Source organism: Prosopis cineraria, unplaced genomic scaffold (assembly GCF_029017545.1).
Source record: "Prosopis cineraria cultivar Desert tree isolate PC_DT_omini unplaced genomic scaffold, ASM2901754v1 PC5, whole genome shotgun sequence".
NCBI classification, from domain to species: domain Eukaryota; kingdom Viridiplantae; phylum Streptophyta; class Magnoliopsida; order Fabales; family Fabaceae; genus Prosopis; species Prosopis cineraria.
The window spans coordinates 1,131,755-1,156,028 of NW_026555336.1; the positions used below are offsets into that span (position 1 = coordinate 1,131,755).

General features: G+C 33.4%; 1 protein-coding gene and 1 long non-coding RNA gene across 4 annotated transcripts; one reads left to right on the forward strand and one right to left on the reverse strand.

The window, feature by feature from the left end:
* The first annotated feature begins 336 nt into the window (after window positions 1-336).
* On the forward strand, window positions 337-20,016 carry LOC129311009 (uncharacterized). Of its 3 annotated transcripts, none has more exons than XR_008593210.1 (5): window positions 337-2,856; window positions 2,972-3,061; window positions 3,817-3,895; window positions 4,242-4,291; window positions 19,904-20,016. It is a non-coding gene; the product is annotated as an uncharacterized LOC129311009 (long non-coding RNA). The 3 variants fall into 3 exon arrangements; XR_008593208.1 differs by lacking the exon at window positions 19,904-20,016 and adding an exon at window positions 5,926-6,439 and having other exon boundaries at window positions 338-2,856; XR_008593209.1 differs by lacking the exon at window positions 19,904-20,016 and adding an exon at window positions 6,209-6,439 and having other exon boundaries at window positions 338-2,856.
* Window positions 20,017-21,207: 1,191 nt separating this feature from the next.
* Window positions 21,208-23,268, reverse strand: LOC129311525 (LRR receptor-like serine/threonine-protein kinase SIK1). Its single transcript, XM_054953858.1, has one exon. The coding sequence runs from the start codon at window positions 22,896-22,898 to the stop codon at window positions 21,630-21,632; it is 1,269 nt and encodes a 422-aa protein (XP_054809833.1). The 5' UTR covers window positions 22,899-23,268; the 3' UTR covers window positions 21,208-21,629.
* Window positions 23,269-24,274: the final 1,006 nt, after the last annotated feature.

Sequence of the window (24,274 nt, forward strand, 5' to 3'; positions counted from 1 at the left end):
AGATCTCAAATTTAGGGATTTTTTAAGACAATTGTGTCTTAATCTAGTCCCACACACGCCTGTTCATGCCTCAAGAATGATTCTGGATTAAAAAATTCTAGAAAAAAATTAAAAAAAAGGTATTCCACTCTCAGGAGGCACGTGTACAACATGCGCCACCTTATCGTGGCTCCAGTGATGACACGAGCTGGTCTGTTGTGCTCCACACTCCGATGGCTTCTGGGAGGGGTCAACCAAGCGCCAATGGAGTCTTCCAATAGGTCCTACATGCCACGTGTCCAAATATTTATATATATTTTATTTTTTAAAAAAATCAAATTAAATATATATTTTTTATTTTTATTTATTTATATATATTTTAATCTGGTTTGGGTTATATGTACCCGACCCGTGGACCCATAATCCAAAAAAAAAAAACTACTTTTTTTTTTGGTTGGGCTTAGAATCCCAAAGTTGTTTTGTTTTTTTTAGGGCTTCTGGGCTCACTAACCCAGAAGCATCCCCTTTTCTTTTTGAACGACACGAGGACAGAAACAACGTGTCATTTCTGTCATCGTCTACCTCCAACCTAATCAACTTGACCTGCTTCCTCCAACAGATTGGGTCCGTCGGACTTGAAACTTTCAGAGGCCATATCTCCTCCATCTGATCTCCGTTTTATGCGTTCTTGGTGTCATTTTTTTCGAGCTTTACACATTTATGCAATCTTTTAGTTCAAAAAACTCAGTTTTCAAACACCCATTATTTGGTTTATTTTTTATTGTTACGTTCATCATTATTGATTTTGGCAATAATAATCATAAAGACAGACAAAGGCAGATTCATACAAAAATACAGTAAGAAAATAAAAAATTGAACTTGTAGATTTGCATGTATATGGTTAAGCAAATCAATATAGGTTCTTCAGACATAGAAAACACAACCCAAGAAAAATGAAAGCTCTGATACCAATGTAAGAATCTGAGGAGGAAAGCATACCTTGAGTAATTGATTTGCACAGATGTATGCGGGAACAAAGCCACACCAGATAAACTTTATTCAGATGCACACAGCAAATGCATACATAGAAAGATGAGAAGCCAAGAAAAAAACTGAGAGCATTCTGTTTTTTTCACTCAAAAAAAACTGAGTGAACTGCACCCATAACCAAGGATATATGGGAATGTGCGGCAGGCTTTGTTTATCAACCATTCCCTCTTAAAATTCAAAGGTTGAAGAAAATTACATTTGAGGCCATGAGTAAATTACATATTGAACCCAAGCATTTCTCATAATTATGATAATAACCCCATTTCTCAATTTAGGCTTTTATATGGGCCTAATCCACCAAGGGTGGATAACCCAATAATGGCTTTTTATGAGCATTCAATATCTGTAAGTAATGGATGACCTTATGCACTAGTTACTTGTTCTTTCAGGAATTCAGCCTTGGAAGTTCCAGATACTCTTGAAATTTTAAAGCTTAGTTTCTAGATATCATTTATGAACTGTCTTGTCTGTTAAAAGGAACTAACATGTGGCATATGATGGAAGGTTATCTCTTAAATATGGCTCTGACACTATTAGGATCCTTCTATTTATTTTCAACCTAGTCCGTGTTCTGTAAAAGATAAGTCTGCTGATTTTGTGATCTGATTTCTTTGCTTATAATGAGTTATGAGTCAAATTCAACTGATTCCATACTATCGACTGAAAACCAGAGAGGATTGGCTCGTGTTGAAATAAATATTCAACCTTCTATATCAGTTTATTTTTTGTTGTCTAATTATCACAACATTGTCTTTCTTTGGAAATGATTGGAAGTTTAGACTATCTGCGCAAAGAATTTGATTTGGATATACAGTTCTTGTTAATGACTAGACTGATCTTGCTGGCAAGCACAAATACATTTTCCCAAATGTTGAGGTTCCTACTCTTCCAATGCATTTTTGTGGAGTAACTCTTCATGTAATGCTGGTGGTGGAAGCTTACCCATGACGGGTGTCACTCACAACTTTCCCCCTTTATTTTCTTTGTGCCAAAAATTTTATATTGTCTTCAAATAAGTAGGAATAAATATGAATTTTGATGTAGTTACTGGTGGTGATTTTAATATGAATAAATATGAATTTTAAATACGTTTGTACAAATCATTTGCTGTTGGTCTTGCATAAAAAGTTGATTGAATTTATTTCTTAATTGGATTTACTTATTCAATTTTGGCAAGTTTGACCTTGAAGATCCAAAATAGAATCTCATGCTGCCATCATTTAGCTTAGTGATATTTGCTAGCTCATTTGAAGCCACATGCGAACTTTAAACTTGTTAAAATGTTATCTTAAAAGTTTTTGGCTACTTCCTCTCAAGGGCATATTCTGTGAACTTACTCCAGAGTCAATTCCTTCTGTTGATCGGCTTCATGTGTTATTAATTAATTATTGTTCTCTGTCCGATTGATCGAATAATTAATTGATTAATTATGTTAACAAATCATAGTTCACTCACAATTGGGACTGCGCTGCCTATATTGAAAATACTATAAGGAAATTTGAACTGCTTTTATTTTGGTCAACCTAAGACTGAACAAGACACTGGATTGCTTCTTGCTTTATTTGATTTTATCAACTCTATTGAACTGCATATTGAAATCATAGTTGGACAAGGTTCTATAATGACGACCTGAGGAGATAGATTGGGTCAAGTTTTGTCATCCCATACGTTCTCAGGGCAGGGTTGTGCACCCTTGAGGGTCGGACACGAAATCTATAGATTGTTATTAGAAAAGGATTGTGTCGATGAACTTTACACCACGTCTTCGGAATGATAATGTGATATGGCTTTCTGTTAAGCCTGTATACCGAAGTTCACCATATACATGTAAGGAACTTATTAACTCTGTTTTCATGCTTTATTTGTAATTGCCCTTAAATTTTATAAAGTGTTAGATTTTTCTCTGATTCAAAGTTGACTTAATATTCAGTGGTTGTTACAGGCATCATGGAAAGGAGAATGGGGACCTTTTTCTTGGGTGTTGCTTGGGCATGTGATCCCAGAGAATTGGCTAATATTGATCTTTTGAGTGGTAACAAGGCAAACTCTGATGCTTTAAGTAAAATTGTTAATCGTCCGCATTATCTTCTTTGTTTGCTTTTAAGTTTTCCTGATCTCTTAGCATTTGTTTATGTTGCATGAGGAGTGAAAATTCCCTTTTCTGATCGCTCTCCCAGGAACAAGTTTTCTGTTCCAAGAAATTTTGCAACAAATTAAAGGATAGTTTAATACCCGAGAAAAACCAAAGTTATCCTTTTTTTTTTTTTTGCCACAGAACAAAAGTGGTCACGTTTTTACTAATTCATGTTGAGACACATGTTAGGCATGACTCAACACATTAAATTGCATATAAAATTTTAAGAATTTGTCAAAATGTCATTTCCATCTTAGTGTCAAGTTCTATGCTCATGCTTCCTTGGCTCTTTGATAACATGATTGCTTTCTAATATATATCCATCATGCTTGAATTGCTGATTATATTCTTTTAATCCTTATTAAATATTATTTTCATCAAACCTTGTCCCTTTTGACTTTTATATCTTTCTGTTTTATTTCTGAACAAGCCCTGTAACACAACTCCCAACTTATGTTCTTTGGTTCTGATTATTAATTTGAATGATTTCTTGATTTGAACTTCAATGTAATGGACCACAAATCATTCACTAAATAACAGCCAACTTTTTTTTACAGAACTTCTTATTGTTGAGAACCTAAAGGGTGAATGGATGAACAGATGATAACTTATCTCGCACTAAATACTCACTTTGTTCCTTCTGTATTGCACAGTGCACTACTTTGGTGGATAATTATGCTCCTCTACTCTGTGGACTGATTAATAATAGAAAGGGCTTGAGAACACTTGCTGGTATGTTTTCTCAAATATCCTTGTATAGACCAAAAAAAAAATAAATAGGGACTTATTTCTTGCCATAGGACCTGGTATCGATAAGCAACGTGCTAACCATATCCTTTTTTCATGCTGATATGGATCTTGCAAGGTTGTTTTGCTAAGGACTTATTTCTTGCTATATTGTTTTGCTAACAATATACTTGCTGTTTTTTTTTTTTTTTAGTTTTTATGCTCTTGCTTTGTTGTCCCTTAGCCTACTTCTTTTTCAGCTCTATGTTTCTTATCAGAATACCTTCTTTGTTTTCTTGTCTGCTCCTGTTTTTCATGTCAATTATTTGTTCATTCCTTACCCAAAAAACAGGAAATTTGTGAAAGGAAGATTGTCAATTCAATGCATCAACCAATTACGGGGTTAGTATGTTTTTCTCTCTTGCACCCCATACACGTTTGTTTTATGTTAAATAGTAATGTTGCAACGATTATTTCAAAACTTTCCGATGAAGGACTTGATAAGCTTTTAGTTTGAAATAAAGAAGCACGGTTTTAATTTATAATTATATATACTTTATTAAAATTTTGATCTTGATATGATTTTTTTGGTTTGAATTAATTAATTAGCATATATTAATCTTACAAATGATGTCGCATGTCTCCCTGCATGTACAATGCTTCTTAGTTAAAATGATTTAAAATTTAAAGTAATGAACATTAATTATTCTTAATGAAATATCTTGATTTACTGTTATTTGGCACTCATATTTCTCATGAAGTCTCTCATTTCATGGATTTTACTTTTTATATTGATGATTATTGTCGTCAAGTCTTCGGTTGGATTTCAACAAGAAAATAAGTTGGACATATCAGTTTTGAACTCAAAATAGATTAGGAGAATATATATTTATGGATGAAAAGTGAAATTCAGCCAAAGACTCTTTCCTTATCATAATTAAACAAAAAACTCATATATATTTCATGAAATAATACTCCCTCCGTTCAAAAATATAAAATATTTTTTTAAGAATTAGAGATTTAAAAATATAAGGCATTTTTAATCTTTCAAAATGAATCATTGTCTTTTTTTTTTAAAGTACCCCTATTAATAGTGACTTTATATTTATTATTTAATAGGGGTAAATATGAAAAGATAGGGTTAGTTTGAAAATTGATAACTACTTTATTAGGAGTAAAATTTGATTAAAAATGTGTTACATTTTTTAACGGAGGGAGTATGTTGTATCTAAATTATTATTATTATTATTATTATTATTATTATTATTATTATTATTATTACAACATAACGATGTTAATGATTCTTAACTTGGGAATTTATATTGAAAGTAATTTCAAAATTTTATTAAAAAATAGTTATATAAAACAAAATATTTATAGGAAGTTATGGATGATTATTGGAAGAATATTCAATAGTCGTGTGCATAAACTAATGAAGATATATCAACTACATATACATATTTTTTACCTTTTATATCTAATTAACTTTTTTTTACAAAATTTGAAGATATTTTTTCTTTGATTTAAATTGTATACAAAACTAATGACTTGTATGATTTTGTTTTCTATTTTAATGTGCCGCTAACAATTCTGTAGTATAATTTTTGACTCTACATTTAAAAAAAATTCTAGAATTCTAGTTTCTTACAACTTTAATTTTGAAAATAGAATAATTTTTAACTCTGTAGTATAATTTTTAACTCTACATTTTAATTATTCAAAATTGATAGTAAAAAATAGGATATCAAATTAGCCTTAAACAATTTATGGCTTTTACTTACAGGTTTTAGAAAATTTTAAATCAGGTGGCTTGTGGACATCATATCTTTTAAAGCCTGAAAGACTTGGTGTTTGTGGCATATTTGATATTTACTCTCACACTTAGACATTTTTCCACTAGTAAAGACGTTTTTAGACTCACACTTAAGGAAGAAATTATTAGACTGTCTAAATGTGAGTGTTCCATCGCTCATCGCCTATTTATTCTCTCCATTGCTTTCAAATGATCGCTCTCTATTCTTAACAAATGGTATTAGAAACAAGTTTTGTCTTGAAGTTGAAAACCCAAATTGTGCACAAGTTTGAAGCCCAAAATGAGACTTGTTTGCATCACACTATTTGAAGCCTGAAAACAATGTTTGCAGCATCTTTAATATTCCGCAAAAGTTTGAAGCCCAAAATGGGACACATGCCTGGATTGCAAGAACATGAACTCAATATTTGTGGCATTATTGATATTTTGTAAAATTTTGAAGCCTAAAATGGGACTTTGTGCATCACATCATTTAAAGTCCAAAAATTGGGTTTGCTTGATTTTAGGGAGAGAGAGACTTGATGTTTGCAGCATCTTTGATATTTCACAAAAGTTCGAAGCTCAAAATGGGACATGTTTATGTCATTTAAAGCCCAAGCTAGCCCCAATAGCAAGAACATAAACTTTGTATTTGTGGCATCTTTAATATTTTATAAACGTTTAAAGTTGAAAATGGGACTTGTGTATCATACTGTTTGAAGCCTAAAAATTGGGTTTGATTTCAAGAAGAAAGAGACTTGATGTTCGTGACATCGTTGATATTTTGCAAAAGTTTAAAGCCTAAAATGGGTGTTCCTTTGATATTCCACAAAAGTTCGAAGCCTTTATGGAACTTGTGTGCATCATGCTTTTTGAATCTAAAAAATTAGGTTGGCGCTAATTATAAGAGCAAAGACTTAATGCTTGTGGCATATTCGATATCAGGTTCTTCTAAACTCACACAAATAGTATTAGAGTTAGGTTTTGTCTAGGATTTGAAAGCCCCAATTATGCACAAGGTTAAAACCCAAAATGGGACTTTTGTACATCATACCTTTTGAAGCTTGAAACTTTGACCAGCCTTAATTGCAGGAACAAAGACTTAATATTTTTATGTGGCATCTTGGATATATTAGGTTCTTCTAAACTCATATTTCACCTATTTGTTTACACTCCTTATTTTCACGTGAGTACTCTTCATTCTTAACAAGTAATGCTAGAGTCAGGTTTTGTTTAGGACTTGAAAGCCTTAATTACACACAAGTTCAAAGTGCAAAATGAGACATGTATACATCATGTAATTTGAAGACTAAAAATTAGGCTGGCCTTAATTGCAAGGATGAGGACTTTGTGGTTGTGACATCTTTGATATCCATAAAAATTTAAAGCCTAAAATGTGACTTTGCTGCATCGCACTTTTTAAAAGCTAAAAATTAGCCTGGCCATAGACTTGGTGTTTATGGCTTCTTTGACGTTCCACAAAAAGTTCAAAGCCTGAAATGGGAATTGTGTGCATCATATTGTTTGAAACCCAAAAATTAGTGTTTATGGCATATCTGATATTGAGAGCTTGTGAACTTACATTTGAGGGAGAAATTATAAGGTAGTTCAAGAATGAGTGTTTTATCACTTATCACCATTTTTTTCTTTTTGCTTGTTTTCGGGTGGTCATTCACTATTCCAAATAATTGGTATCAAAATCAAGTTTTGAAGCCTAAAATAGGACTTATGTGCATCACACTATTTGAAATCTAAAAATTAGGTTGGCCCTAATTGCATAAACAAAAACTTGGTGTTTGTGACATCTTTGATATTAGAAGCTTGCAAACCCTTCCTACTTCGCCCAATTATTCTCGAACAATCATTCCTTATTCCCAAAAGATGCTATAAAAGTCAGGTTTGTCCTAAACTAAAAATCCCATATAATGCACAAGTTCAAAGCTCAAAATGGACTTGTGTACATCACACCATTTGAAGCTTAACAATTGATAGCCATAATTTGAGTGATCACTCCTTATTCCTAACAAACGGTATTAAATGCAAGTTTTGTCCAAGACTTCAAAGTCCCTATTACACTCAAGTTTGAAGCAAAAAATGAGACTTGTGTTGATTATAATATTTGAAGCCAAAAAATTAGGTTATCCATGATTGTAGGTACATAGACTTGATGTTTGTGACATTTTTTATATTTGGTACTTATGAACTCATACTTTGCTCATTTGTTCACTCGCTTTTTTCGAGTAGTCACTTTCTATTTCTAACAAATGGTATAAAAGATAGGTTTTGTCTAAGACTTTAAAAGTTGTATATAAGTTTAAAGCATAAAATTGGACTTGTGTGCATCGTATCATTTGAAGCCCAAAAATTAGGTTAGCCCTAATTATAAGAACATAGACTTAGTATTTCTAGGATATTTGATATTGAGAGCTTCTGAATTCACACTTAAGGGATAGATTGTTAGGCTATCCAAGTGTAATTGTTTTATCATTCATCATTCATTTGCTCTCTCTCCTCAGTTTTAGGTAACCATGCCCTATTTCTAACAATTAGTATTATAGCACACACTTTTAAAGCCAAAAATAGGACTTTCATGTATCACATAAATTGAAGACTAAAAACTGGGCTAGCTCTAATTGTAGAATAAAGACTTGGTGTTTGTAGCTTTGTTGATATTTAGTGCTTGTAAACTCACACTTGAGTCAAGAATCATGTTCTGATTCTTAAGTTTGAGCTACAACATACTAGGAAAGGTAGATCTCCTATGGTGAAATATTTATCTAAGATAAGAGGTATTTCTGAACAACTATCGATTGCTAGCTAACCTATTTCTCTTCTTGACCTAATCATTTATACTTTATCTAGTCTTGATGTTGAATACAATCTTATTGTGCTTCAATTGAGCAAGGAATTTGATAAGCTCAACCAAATTGAATTTCAAGCTTCTTTGCTTATGTTTAAAGGACATTTAGATCAACTTCATTAGTTTTCTCAATTGAGCATTACCACAAACTTTACTAACTATGCTAAAGTTGACATTTTTCATTTAAACTATGGTTAATGGCATGGTGGTTGTAGTTCACGAGGCTTAAGAAGATATGGCCATAGTGCTCACAACAACAAATATGATAACAGTGAAGAACATCCACAGTGTTAGTTGTGTGAGAATTTTAGGCACAAAGTTGAGACATGCTTTTATTGATTTGACAAAACTTTCATGAAGCTTGGCTCTAAGAAGAAACAAGGCTCTTTTGGAAGTACAACTTCTAATTTCAATATTGCATTTTTGGCTGCACTAGAAACGGTCAATGATAATGCTTGATACTTAGGCGCAACTAGTCATGTCACTAATGATGTCAATCATATGGACAATCCTACTCCTCCTAATGGTAATGTTAAAATTGTTGTTAGTAATGGTGAAAAATTTTTTATTTAAAAAATTGGTTCCTTCACCATTCAAAATGTGCCTAATAAGACCGTGAAACTTCATAATATTATATACTCTCTTAACATAAAGAAGAATTTGGTGAGTTTTCATAAGGTGGCCTCAGATAATGATGTAAATGTTGTGTTTAACTCTCTTGGTTTTTTTGTTAAGGATCATCAGACAGGGGAGATAATGCTATAAGGACCATCAAGTAGAGGTGTAATAGACATCTATCATTATAATAAAAACTAAAACTGCAAAAATGTTTACCATGGTGAAAGAAAATCTAAAGCCTAATAATATCAAAATGAACATATCTTTTAAAGAATACAGATAAGTACTTTTACTCTTCAGAATTTATTCTCCACTATAATAGGCTCTTACTATAATGTTTGAAAGTTACTTTGCAAATTTAATTATTAAAAACTATGCATTAAAAAAAATATAGGATATCTTAAACCTTAAATCTTATATGATATATTTCAATCTCAAACAACCACCCAGAGCCTCAGGCCCATCTATTAGCATGCAAAACCCAAAAAGGTTGTGTATATATATATATAAACATCACAGTCATCCATAAATAATTAAGTGTAATATGCAAAATATGTCCTAGTCCTAATTGGCTTATACATAATAGAGACATATTCTATTGAAGCAAACTCGAGGCATATAATTGTTGCCTTAAGTCTTTATGTACTATTGTCTTACTAACCTCAAACCATCACTTGAAAATGCCATAAACCACAATGTGAGACCAAAGGATCCCATTAAAAATAGAATAACCACAAATGCATATAGGCATATTTGGAGGCAATTAAGTGAGTTTCAATTAAATAACTAATAACACATGCATGTTTGTGCGCGTGCACGTGCGCGAGTGCAATCTAAGGTAGAACAACAACCATTCACATATTAGATAGTCAGACTAATAGGTACACATACATCACCATAATTCATTTTAATCGATATATAAATCAAATACCTCTCTTATTTCCTCCTTATACCTCTGACTAAACCTATAAGCTATCAATAGTAATAGGATCTATCCTTGTGATTGGACCTTACTAAGCTCTCCAGTGAGAGGATGCCACTAAGCCAAAGGTACAAAGCCAGACACTAGACCATGGGTCTCCTCTCTTTATGAAATTCACAAAGAGGTGCCATATGTCTTAAAGCTTAACCTTGATCTCGACCACAGGAAAGGAGAAGTACCAAGGCCCTGAGAAAAGAATCCAACCATTGGGCGCCTAATGGTGGCAAACCATATGATCAAAATAATATTATCAACATTCCTCCCATAACAAACTCCCAACTTCCTCTCCCATCATTAACTCCCATCAATGCATACCAATAGAGATTTTCAATAAAAATCAAGTATAATTCATAAGTCAAGTTCTCATGCATAATGTCTTGCTAATGTACATACACACCAATTCTTAAGTAAAGCACATATTATATCAGAACTCATTTAATTATACATGTACACAGTAGCACTTTTAAAAAGTAGTCATCCAATTATTTGTCAAAGAAATTCCTAATCTAACTTGTATATAAATTTAACATACACATACCTTATAGTCATACGTGACATCACCACTACTTTCTTCATGCTACACTTTAACGAGTATAAACATTGTAATCACCATCTTTTGCCCCAAGTTTTCTCACAAATCATGACATTTACATTATAATCTTATTATATAGTGATTAACATTTAATTGAAAATAAGTCTAAAATAAAATTAAACACAAGAGATAAATTAAATGTGGTTACCTCACGCCAAGCTAAAAACAATAGGTGTTAGCTAAACAACTTCCCTAGCTAGAGAGCAAGAATTATCAAAATAAATCCACAAAAGTCAAGTAAATTTCCATAAATGTCAAGTAATTTGCCCAAAGCCCCTTTTTTGTAACTAAATCATAAATTTCCACCCCAAATGTCATAAGATTAACCTCAAATTATACCTTATCACTTCTCTTAAATTCCCTAAAATATAAAAATTTAATTTAATAATATCTATACCAATAAAAACATTCTTTAACACTAATTGTTCCCAATAATCCTTTATAATTCAGATCATCATTTGATTTCATAATAATCAACAATTAAAGTCTAGGATCAATCTCTAATCCATTCAAAACCTCAAATCTACAAGATAAACTGGTTAAACACCTTAGAAGTCTCTATTTATCTTAACTATAACTTTTGAACTCAAATTAGTTGATTTAGTCCTCTAAGAATTTGGTTAACTTGCATACAACTCCACCACCATCTTCAAATCTACCAATATAAAGAAAGGACAGTAGATAAGATGTAGAAACCACTTACTAGAAGGCATAAAGGTCCAAGTTCAAACTTTAAGGTCTAAAAATGGCGTGCCTTATCTCTCCTTATCTCTCTACAACTTTATATCTCCCCTCTCCTAGATAGAAAGTCTGAAACTCTATTTATAAACTAGGTCAACAACGTCATCTACGAACAATCCTACATGTTATAAACATGTCCATGCTCACAAACGATTAAGGGCATTTCTACTCATTCACCTTTTGACTGCAAGTTGGTGAACTTATAAATTGCTTGTCTGCAAGCGGTCATGACCTAAGGCTATAAAGTTCTCCCTCTATCTTTATCTGGAAGTGAAAAAGACCATAATTTATAGTTTCCCAATAAAATCCCAACCATATGATCTCCCACCTAGCTGGTTCTATCATTATCCTTAATAAAACCTTAAATCCCACCTCTAGTGACTCTAAATCTTTGATCAAGAAATTAGAATGTTACAAAAGGCATGTTCAAGGTTTAAGAAAGCTGATAGTAAAGTAAAACCTATGTTTGTTGTAGAATAAGTTGATACTTCAGTAAGTAGTCATCATTATTTAAATAGGAATTTAAGGCATTGTATACTTGATCATATAAGTGAAAAAGTGGTATGCAAAATCATTAGAGATTTTAGTATGAAAGTCTATACTATAAATGAAAGTTATTTTTGTGAATCATGCATGTATGGCAAGTCTCACTCTCTGCCATTCAAATTATCTATCTCAAGCCTTTAAGTCATTAGAATTAATACATATTGATTTGTCAGGCCCTTACTTATAGTATCAGTTAATGGATATCAATATTATATGCCACTTCTTGATTGTTATAGCAAGCACTCTTGAATTTATCCATTAAAAACTAAGGATAGGGCACTGTCAATGTTTCTTTAGTTCAAAACCTTTATTGAAAAATAAATTGACCACAAAATTAAAATTGTTCAAAGTGAATTGGAGGGGAGAGTACAAAAATTTTTCTTAAGTTTTGACAGATTTTGGAATTAAATTTTGACATTCTTGTCCATATACATCTCCTCAAAATTAGAGAGATGAAAGAAAACATAGGCATATTGTTAAATTAGGATTAACTCTACTTGCACTAGCTAAAATGCCCTTGTTTTTTTTTATGGGAAGCATTTCATATAGCTGCAAAACTCATTAATATTTTACCTACTACTATTTTAGGAGGAGGAACATCCTATGATAGATTGATTACTAAATACCTAGATTATAACATACTCAAAATTTTTAACTCACCTTGATATCCTTTCCTAAGAGCTTAGAATCAACATAAGTTGCAGTTTAGGATTATCAAATATGTCTTTCTTGGCTATAGTAATTCACACAAAGGAAAAATTTGTATCTTAAGACACATGGCCTTTAATGAATTTGAATTTCCTTTTTCCATAGGATTCTTAAATGAAAAAGAAGTACTAGTAGAGTAGGAGATCAATTCTAAGGTTTTCTTTCAACCTTGTGTACCAAATTTGCCTACTATTTATCCAGCTACAAACTCTCCTTCCTTAGCAACTCTTATAGAACTTAAGCAGTCCACTGTGAATGTTGATTTATCTACTTCTACTTCTCTTTCAATCTCACATAATGGTTCTACCTCTCCTATATCTATGTAGCCTGCATTACATGAAAACACTCAATCAGACCACGATTGTTGATAATGACATTAATCCTAATGCTATTGTTCCTATACATCCTTTGACAAATAAATAAAATGCAAATAGGCATGCAATGGTCACGAGGTGTAAGGTAGGCATTACAAAACCCAAACTCTTGTTAGTGTGGTTTTAATTGAAAATCATGATTTTCTTGAACCTTATACTATCAAAAAGGCATTACAATTTGAAGATTAGTGGAAAGATATGAAAGAGAATATAATTCTCTTGTTTGAAGCAATTCTTGGCAACTTGTGCCATATTTAGGGAAGGAGAACCTAATTGATTACAAATGGATTTTTTAAAATGAAATTCAATGTTCTATAACAGTTACTTTTAGCTAGCCAATTAGATAATTAGACATCAATAATTCATTTTTGAATAGTTTATTGCAATAAAAAGTGCTTATGAGGAAACCATATATGTTTATTGAATAAAACTCTTTATGGGTTGAGACAGAGCTTGGTTTAAGATCCTAAGTTCTATTCTAATAGGCTAGGATTTTCTACATTCGAAGGCTAATACAACTATGTTCTTCTAGGAAAGGGATAAGCATGTTATGTTTGTCATAGTGTATGTGGATGACATAATTGTTATGGAAACTCATCAAATCTTATGGAGATGTTTATTAAAAAACTTAATAATCTATTTCCTCTAAAAGACTTAAGTTTTTTACATCATTTATGGGTATTGAAGCCTATAGGAAAGAGATTAGTCTCTATTTAAGGCATGAGAAAAAAAAAACACATCTAATTCACTTTAAAGATGTGGCATGGCAAAATCTACTTCAATACTTGCCCCTATAGTGGTAAATCATCATTATTCTAAGAATAATGGTGCGATGGCTCTTAAAAATCAAATAATGTATAGATAGATCATTAGAACACTTCAATATTTGATTAACACAAGGCTTGATATCATGTTTTCTATGAACAAATTGAGTCGGTTCCTAAATTCATGTATGGACACTCATTGGTATGAACTTAAGCATATTTTATGATATCTTAAAGGAACCTCAAATCAAGTTAGATGTTCATTATCTAAGAGATCAAGTATTTTCTCGCCACTTGTCCGTAAGGTATGTCCTATCATCTGAGAAAATAGAAAATGTTTTCACTAAGGCTTTGTTTCATTCCAAATTCTAGGCCTTCCGTGATAGACTTGGGCTTGTAAGTTTACCTAGTCCAAGTTTGAAGGGGAATGTTAAGACAATAGAACAAATGGCCAACAACAATAATGATCCATTCAGTAACATGCCCAATAGACTTTTATGACCATCAATTTATCTATATAGAATACTTGTATTCCATTCTTTTCTTTTCTTGTTTATGTGCCAATATATGATACTTTTTAGGATTTCACATCCTCACTATATAAAACAATGAATATCATGGTTTTAGGGCACTACTATTCATTATACTTATTTTGGTAAGCACTACATATAACCAAACACATTGAAGTCGTTAAAGCTCTGCTTTTTTCATGCTGATCTAATAGCCTTTGAACTATTATTGCTTTCAAGTTTCACCATCAACAATAATCTAATTCTTACATTGCATTCCTTATTATATGTTACCTATATTAGAATTCTTTTATGAAACCTTCAAAATGTTATGTAGATCTTGCTTAGTATGACTCATATAGTAATAGCAAGTGGTTTATTGGTCAAGTGTCTTGTGTAAGGTCATCCTTACGAATCCACACTTAACTCCAAAATCAAGGTAACCACAAGATTAACCCAAGAGAATTACCAAGTTTGTAAAATTACATAAATGGGATTCAAAGTTTTCAAACTTTCAAAATCACTCTAATATACTTTCATAAAATAAAAATCAAAATAAAACATAATTATGGAAGCCTGAGATACCAATTTGTATCAAAACATTTGCATTTGAGTTGAAAAAACTAATTCAATACAAAGATAGAGGCGTACTGCAGCACGTTCTTTACGCACTACGGCATATCCTTTATGAGTTGCAGCACGTTCTTCTCTGTGCCATAGGCCACAATGCAAGAGCCATGCACCAAGTTGCATTACACAAATTTGACAACAATGTTGCTATCATTTGACAATAACAAGGAAGAACTTTTGATGCACCCTAAATTTCCATCCAACATCTGATTAAGGTAATTTAGGTGTCTACAAAAAGATTTTTTAGGGCTCTAACTAATAGCACTAGTTTTACTCAAATGTCTTTTTCTATTCAAAAGTTGGGCACCTATTTATAAACTTACTCCTTTTATCCTTTAAAACATAACTAGAGTGTCCTAAAATTATTATCAAGTACCAAAAGCAGTTCACAACTACTATTGGATCACACTCAATTAACGAAAGGACACGTATAATACATCACAACAATAAAGAAGAGAGATTGTGCACCAAGGCCTCCATGGTGCCAGTATACAATATGAATTTCATATAATGTCCCCTAATAACTCTTAGGTAAACTCCCATACTTTTATAGTGATCAGGCTCATACAATACCAATGATACATATCGTTCGTAGGAAATAATCATACAACACATACTAGCATTTTATATTTTTGTATTTAATTTTACCATTTGTACAAATATACATAAAAAGGGTTTTATGCATAAAAGAACATTTTAGTTTCATATCACTTCACACAAGCTTTCTAAAACATCAACAAATCATGTATAATTCAAAATTTTCATAATAGGAGATAAATATATTTTTGCAAACCTATAACCATTCAAATATACAAGTAAAAGGACTAAATTATCTAGTTACCTCAACTCTTTTTTTCACAAAAAGAGTTACTATGGCAATTTGGTTACTTTATAAGGATCCACTAGCTCAATAGAGCTCGATTAATATTTAATCTACAACACTAAAAACTAATCATCTATTATATCTCTAATTAAACTCTCTTTTCACCTAATTTTGGGTATCCTTTATACCTAAATTTTCTCTTTAGCAAAACTAACACTTCCAATACAATCCATTAATTCTATTTAGCAACCAAACACTTAGATAATAATAAATTTCTACCCACGTTGTTCCCAATCTTTCAATTTTCACTCAAGATTCATCCAAATCCTAACCAAAAATCTCAAATCTCTACAAAAAATTTTAAACCTAAGTTTAGAAGCTTGATTTAACTTTACAAGGCTTCAACTAAGCCAATGCGTTCGGCTAAAACATCCCCACAATTGAAAACAAACTTCAACCATAATATAAAATAGTAAAAATGCATAGAAGATGGAGATGAAGGGTAGGGAAGACTTACCCAACAAGAATTTAGCCCCAAATACTCCCAAAGTGATATTAAAGTCAAGCCTTAACAGCTAAAATATTATCCTTTATTGCCTCTTATGTTTTTCTCCCTTCCTCTTCCATTTCTCAACTGAAATTTGCAACAAATTTATCATAAATATGTCTTGTCCGCCATAGCACACTATCCCTTGGCCATGGCAGATGGCACAATAAAGCCAATCTAAATTTTAGCTTTGCACATCAGTTCGGTCGACCTAAACTCCATCCTGGCTTATTTTAACATCTGTCCAATGATCAAATAACCTCATTAGTAGTTCAAAAACATCATCAACTTAAAAAACACTCTCAAGTTTACCAATTTACCCCTTTTTAGACACTAAACATTGAAAGTTTGAAATTGAGGCTATTACAACTTACCCCTCTTTATTAACATATTACAAGAATGAATTTAGGAAAGGCCAAAGGGCAAGCATCAAAGACATAAGACTGAGTTTCCTATTGTAATGCTTTGGTTTATTTGAAAATATGTGTGCTATTATTATAATAATGCCAACTAGGACATTTGTTTTGTTACACTTGCACCAATTTCATCCTACTTGTGATATGGTTGTGTTTTTTGCCCTAGGTGTTACATTATGTGAAAATGATAGTCTAGGTAGGGTCAAAATATATTTGTGTAAGTATGATTATTGCTATTTTGTGAATTTTGATTTTCAAATTGTTGAAAATGGTATTAAACCTCCCCGTCTTGATTTTGGTTGAATATGGGGGTTAGGGATTGAAAATGGATTGTGTGGTGAATTGTTATATTATGGTGTATTATACAAGTTGTCCTAAATTCTTTGAGTATGACCTAAGTATGGGTTAGCTTTTGGCACTTATGTTGAAGTTAGATACCTTGAAAGTGGTTAAGGGTGAAAAAAGTGATTATTTTGGTTCCAAATGTTCAACATCATGATATGGTATTATTTTGAAAAAAAACAAGTACCATTAGCTAGTTTACTAAATAAGCTTTATGTCGAATCTAGATCACTCCAATTGATCATTAAACAAAGATTTAGGACGTGCTGAAAGTTTGACTCCGAATTTAAACTAATAGAGAAAAATTCTATCATTTTTTGCTGTGTCATACATCACAGCGCACGTCATAAGGGCTCACTAGTCATGATGCATCATGCCTTAGCTGCAATGGATGACCCATTTTGTGAAAAATAGCCTTTTTTTTAACCTTGTTTTCTAATGTTTTTCAAATTTCAATTTGTATCCCTCATTTCTGTATGTTTTTCTAACTCTAATAAATGTTGGGTTCTTGTCTTGAAAAGCTTATTTCCATAAGATTAAACTTGGGATTCTATTTTTACTAAAGGTTTTATGTTGGTAAATTAAATTTTGAATTTTACTCACATAGTAGCCCATTAATGTTTAGTGTTCTCTTTATACCATCATAAAATGTTAATATTGCTTTTAAGTGCATAAGTCAAAATTTAATAACCATAATAGACTTTTAAAATCAAGTCATTTCTTTTCTACTGTAGTTAGGTTTTATAATTGCAGTTAAGTTCTATTTTCCATGGTCAGGTTGCTAAAGTAATTATTCCCTAATTTCCATGGTAATATGTGATTATTTATGTTTTTCATGCAACTCAACCCTAGCTTATTAATTGCCTTTTTTGCCTCATACAAAGAAGTTGGAATTTTTGTCTAACTAAAAGCAATTTTCAATAGTTCTAACGGCATTGACATTCTCTTGTCTCTAGTAATATATAAACATTTAATATAAAATAATTTAATCAAAAAAGATAACTTGGTATAGCCATCGCACACAAGATATAATGCCTGCTCCCCATCCATCATAAGGTCGAAAAATCTTTTGCTTCCTGATTCCCAGCATACTAGGGATCCAACCTCATACTTCGTTATCACCATCTACTTTAAAAGCATCACGAACTACATCAATTATAGGATATAAACCCTCTTCTTGAATAGTTGTTTAGGATAAAGCATTCTACAATATTCCCTAGTTAGTATACGAGCATGGGATTGACTTAAAAAATTAAAGACATATTTATTAAATAATGTTATACCCCAATAGCATCATTGTTCAAATTATGTCTTTTACCATACATTGCCCAATATGTATAACCTTGTAGGAAAGGTTTGATGTTAAATGCTTCTAGCCAGTCTTCTTGGATGCCACTTATTTAAATGACAATTTCGATACGAATAAATAATATTTTCATCAGCACTCATGTATAAGAAAGCAAAGTCCAAAAGCTCATCATCAAGGATGTTGTCCAAGTTGAACATGAAGAGCATGAGAGCAAGAATTTTTGGAAACTTTGTGACGGATGGGAGATTTTAGAAAGGAAAGCCCAAAGAAAAATTCGCCAAAAGTGGAAAAATAAGGAGGGTCATGGCTTTTATGGACATGATGATTGTAGCAATTCGTGAGCAAACCGCTACAATATTGGTAGTGATTTACACTAAAATTACTTCCCAAACTACAACCAATTCCAACAAATGGGTAAGACTGCTATTAATACACTTTCAAAATGAAATTGGTTCAGACATGAACCACTATGGGACCGGCCACAACCCTTGACTATCCATTAACCGAAAGAACTTGGTAGCTGTTTGAGCTCCAAATCGTTACGAAGCTTGTGGCAATTTGATCATACAAACCACTAACAATGTTTCACACCATTTGGCACCTTTAATTGTTGTGGTTTTTGTGAATGGTTACCATGTTTGTTATGATTTTGAATAGAAAAACTGCTACGAAAACTATTACAATTTTTCTCGCCAAAAGACATGGATCAAACCGTGACATGATTGTAATGGTTTGGGTCAAAACTACTGCAATATTTATCTTTTGTAGCAGTTTCACATAACCGCTACAATATAACTTCCTTTTTTTTTTTCACAGTGACTTTAACTTGCATCCTGATTTGGTAATAGTTGCATACTGTGGTGAAGCTTTCATCAATTGAATAAGCGTCTAAAGCAGCAGAGAATACCCACAAATGACAAGTTATAAGATTTAAACAATTATAATGCAGCAAGTTCAAGTAAAGGTTAACAAAAACATGACTACATGAGCTGAAGACATAGAAGAAACAATCATAATAAACCACCCTAGTTTGGTCTATGAGAATTGAGCCAATCCTCCCTTGGCTCAGCGAGAGGTTTTTCTCCAAATATTCACTATCCTAACTTTACAAGGCTTTCCATGATAAAAATAATGAAGGTTTACCCAAATCGAATGAAAACTTGGACGGTTTCATTCAAACTAACCCACGATTAGGTTTCTTTATACTTCATTCCCTTAACTTTCCTTGAATTTTAAGGCCTTTAAGTGAATATATGCGCCTCACTTGAATACCGTCAAACTAAAAGTGACCCCAGCACAATGAAGCTTATTTACTTGCCATATGAATTAAGCTTGAATAGAAAGCACAGATGAAAAAAATGTTTACAGACTTTTGTACAGTTTGCTTCTGCGCTGAGATGATATTTAATTATAGGTATGCTACATGTAATTGATTCCTTCCCCCTTTGGTTTTTCTGACAGTAGTGTTGTCACCAAGCACCAATACATGCGGCTCTAACCCTGCAAGGTAATGTATGAGAATATGGAGATGTGAAATTTGATCATTGTCTCGTTGCTTCCTTTTGTGCTGTCCGGGTGCTCTGCAGATGAAAAGTTTCTGTTTGGAATCTTTGTATGAACATGTCTTCATAGTTGATGGTTTCTTCAATTCGTTGTTGTGATTCTCTCGCCTTAGTTCTGCTTCGTGTTTCAGGCGTGTTTGTATCTTGAATGATTTACTGTGTATTTGGCCTTTATCGTTAATTAAAAATAACATTAGATATGGGAGATCCATTAGTTTAAAAAAAAAGGAAAAAAGAAGAAGAAGAAGAAAGGATTAAACAATGCACATGATTAACCTCAGATCTATGAATTCTTTTCACTTGTAAATTATTGTTTTTTTTTAACCAAACTTGAGAATTTTCTTCTTAATCTATCTTATAGTTTTATCTGATTTTAAATTTTTTTTATTTTTGTTAAGTCATTCATGATATGTCCGTTGAATGAATTGCATATGAAAATGGTGGCATGAGATTAGAGACGCAGGTGGGCTTGGATGTTTGTGAATCTTATTTTATTTAGATAAATCACGAGTATCATATCACCGTCAACTTATAGATGATGATGATAGCAAATAGTCAAGGGGCCTGGGCCACTCGGATAATTCAATACTAGGGCGGGGGTTGCCCTGCTTGTGGGTAAAGGCAGACATGTGGAGTTTGGTGTCACGGAAGACCAATATGCTCTCTTTAAATGACGTCACCCGTTTGATGTTGACATCACTTTCGCTTGTGTCCAAGATCAGTGTTATTATGCTAACACTAGTAGTAAATTACTACAGTCGAGGCTATTCATCTCTATACTGTTTTTCTCCATGCAAGCGCTCTTATTTTATTTTATTTATTATTATTATTATTATTATTATTATTATTTTGCCTAGTATTTTGCGGACAATGGCCCTCTGCCATTTTTGTAGGTCTCGCCTCGGCCTCTCTCTTGTGAATGAATTCCTCATTTTCAATCAAAAAAAAAAGTAAATTAGAAATGTCTCCATCCATTTTCAAAATTTTATTAATTTTTTAACATGTAATTATTACTTTTTTTATAAAATAAAATATTTTTATTAATAATAATTTTATATTTATTATAAAGTGTTTAATAAAAATAAATATAAAAAAATACAGTTAGTTGAAAAATAAATAATTATTATTAATAAATAAAATTTAATTAAAAATATTTTATATTTATTAAGAGATGGAGTACTTGTTATTCTCTGAAAAAAAAAATGAATAAAAGAAATCATGATTGCATATTACTAAAATAGTAGCAACGCATCGCGACACTTGCCTAACGAACTTGATGGTTTGGGTTGACTACGGCAGCCATCGATCGAAGTCTGCTGCCCGAAAAAAGAAAAAGAAAGGATTCATCAAAATTAAAGTCAAGATTTGGTGATAAGTAGGAGCAGAGCAGGAGCACTGTTAGCAGCTAGTTGTTATTAGCTAGGGATGCAAGTCCTTGAACGCTTCCAAACTGAAGTCGCTTAAACGAAATGAATGTGGGAAGGGAATGGTCAAATCATGTGTAGTTGGCGGTTAGTGCAAGCCATGGATGCCTTTGATCTGCATAGATTAGATTAGCATAGCTATTAGCTCCCAACGTGGCTCTCCCACAACATCAACATCTCCAATCACTCACTCTAATATATCTAAGGGATGAAGGGGCTAAATCTGTTGCATACGTCTAATGATTTCTGGTCCTCGCAGAAAAAGAACCTGAGGGGGCATCTGAACAGACAATTGTCCCCCAACGTCACATTTGCAGAACCCGGTTTGAGTAGCAGTAAGGGGCTGGGGATGCCCCCGATCAAGTAATTCCCTCTTAGCATCAGCCTCCCAAACGGCGATGTTCCCAGTCCCGGAACCACCGTCTTCAGAGCGTACTGGGTCGGTATCATTCCCGTGAACTTGTTGTTCTCTAACGACAGTGACGATAGCTTCGGCATCACTCCCATGAACCAAGGCAATGGCCCCTGAATCTCGTTGTTGCTCAGATCAACCGCTATCAGCCCGCTCTGCCATCCAGCATTGTAAGATGGCGCCTCCATGGAGGACAGTTTGTTGAACGAAAGACTCAGCTGCTCCAGCGAAGGCAGCTCAAACAGAACTACGGGCACAGTGCCCTCCAGACTGTTATAACTCAAATCTAGCACCTGCAAGTCCATCAGCCCTTTGAAGCTCTCTGATCTTAAACCTCCGGTCAAGCTATTGTTCCTCATTGAGATCTCAACCAAGGATTTGGGCAACGTCGCCGGGATTTCACCGGCGAAGGCATTGTCGCTGATGTCGAGGTAGTAAAATTTTTCTAGAGAACCGAGATCAGGAATCTCGCCGCTGAGACTGTTGAGCTGAAGTTCGAGCCTTTTCAAGCTCTTGAGCCCGTTCAAGCTAGAAGGGATCGTTCCCCGAAGATTATTGTTATCGAGGTACAGCTCTTCAAGATTAGACAGGAAACCAATGGAAGAGGGAATCTCGCCGTCCAACAAATTCCCGGACAGGGCGAGCCGGCGAAGACGAGTAAGACTGGAGAAGGACTCCGGAATCCGACCGGAAAAGTAGTTGTCAGATGCATCGAGAGTTTCTAAATAAGGAAGGTTCCAAGACGAGGTTGCGAGAGAACCTGCGTAAACAGCGTGGTCCAGGGCGATTTCGGTGACCCGACTCGAGCCGGAGACGACGACGTCGCAGCGGAAGCCGCAGGTGAATTTCTCGCCAAAGAGGTTGTCGCAAGGGTCGACAGAGAAGTCCCAAGAAGCAAGACACGAACCCGGAGGGACGGAAGCGTTGTGAAGGCCGTTCTTGAGGTGCTTGAGGGCCTCGATATCTCCCCAATAAGTGGTGGAAAGTGCAGGAAAGAGCAAGGGAGAAGCTGAAAAAATCAAAATCAGAGAAAAGAGTGGAGAAGGGAGAGAAGCCATCAGGGATAGAAGGAATCAGAAAAGTGGGACGAGTGTTGGGAGTGAGGTTGTTTTGCAGGCGAGTCACGGGTATTATATGTCAGAGAATTGGGAAAGCTGCTCGTTTTTTTTTTTTTTAAAGTTGGCAGAGGTGTTGGGATGGCCAGGAAGGAAGCATATTTAGGCTTTTTATACAGAGAGGCTTTGGTGGGGGCAAGGATGGAACCACTGAGGAACAGAACATAGACGCATTGGGGTGACGGTCCTATGACCAGTTTTGTTCTCTCATGCGTGGCGGTCCCTTATTTTTTATTTTTACTAACGGTTATGTGCTTCATAAATTTCTATTGAGATTGCAGTCTAAAATCAGATGCATGTGCGCGTATATAACAATATCAGGCTCACAATTTAATGGCTGGATGCTGGAGCTGGACTATCCTCATCCTCATTTGTTCACAGACCAAAGAGAAATATAAAAATCCACGTCTTACTCCTCAAGCTGAATAGAAGGACGTACAGTAGGCGCATGGTGGAGATTGAGACTCGTGAAATATTAATAGTTAAAATTAATTGCCACTATTTAAATGATGAACAGTCAAAATTATGGGGAAATAATTTTCCTTTCTTCCGGACAGGCGCAGGATGAGAGAATCGGATGCTGGGATGAGGTGGGCCATCTCATGGGATGGGCGAGGAGGCCCAACGTCAAAGGATCGCTAGTATTGTTTCCTTGTTAGGTGCTGGTTAACCAACCACGTTAGTCATGTGATAACAGAAACCTTCCACGAGCCTCTATGCAATCATGCCAAGCAATGCAAAGTAGCTTTCTCTATCATGAAAATATTTCATTTTGCAGTGTTCCATAATCCATATCCAAAAGGAAATTAAGACAGCTTTTTTAGACTACTAATCACTAATCTTTTTATGGTTTATCCATCTTAAATATTGTGACTTTTAGTAATCTGATTATTTCAATTATATTTCAAAAGACTTCCTACTTATGAAACAAATTCATCAAATAGAAGCTACTTTTTTAATATGCTTTTCCTCCTTTTTTATTTTCCAGAGGGTCGAACCAAAATAACAGAAGTTCTATTCAGGAATTCAAAAATATCAATATGGAATTTTCGGGGCAAAAAATCTGTGTCCATTGCATGTAATGAAAAATAAAATAAAGTACCTCTGTAAATGTCATACTGCTTGTGTCTGTATTGGAAATAAATGTGATCTAACCAATAAACCACGCTTTAGAAGTCTAGAATAGTAGACTCATGCATCAACCTTCTCACAACACAATGGTTTACCTTTAATCAATTACATAATATTGATTATTATAATATAGCAATATTATTATATATCTGATTTGAAAATATTGAATATTTGAAACCAAATAAATT

What these genes read in the sequence shown, in the direction of transcription:
- LOC129311525 (XM_054953858.1), bottom strand. Translation starts at nt 22,898, where the DNA reads ATGGCTTCTCTCCCTTCTCCACTCTTTTCTCTGATTTTGATTTTTTCA.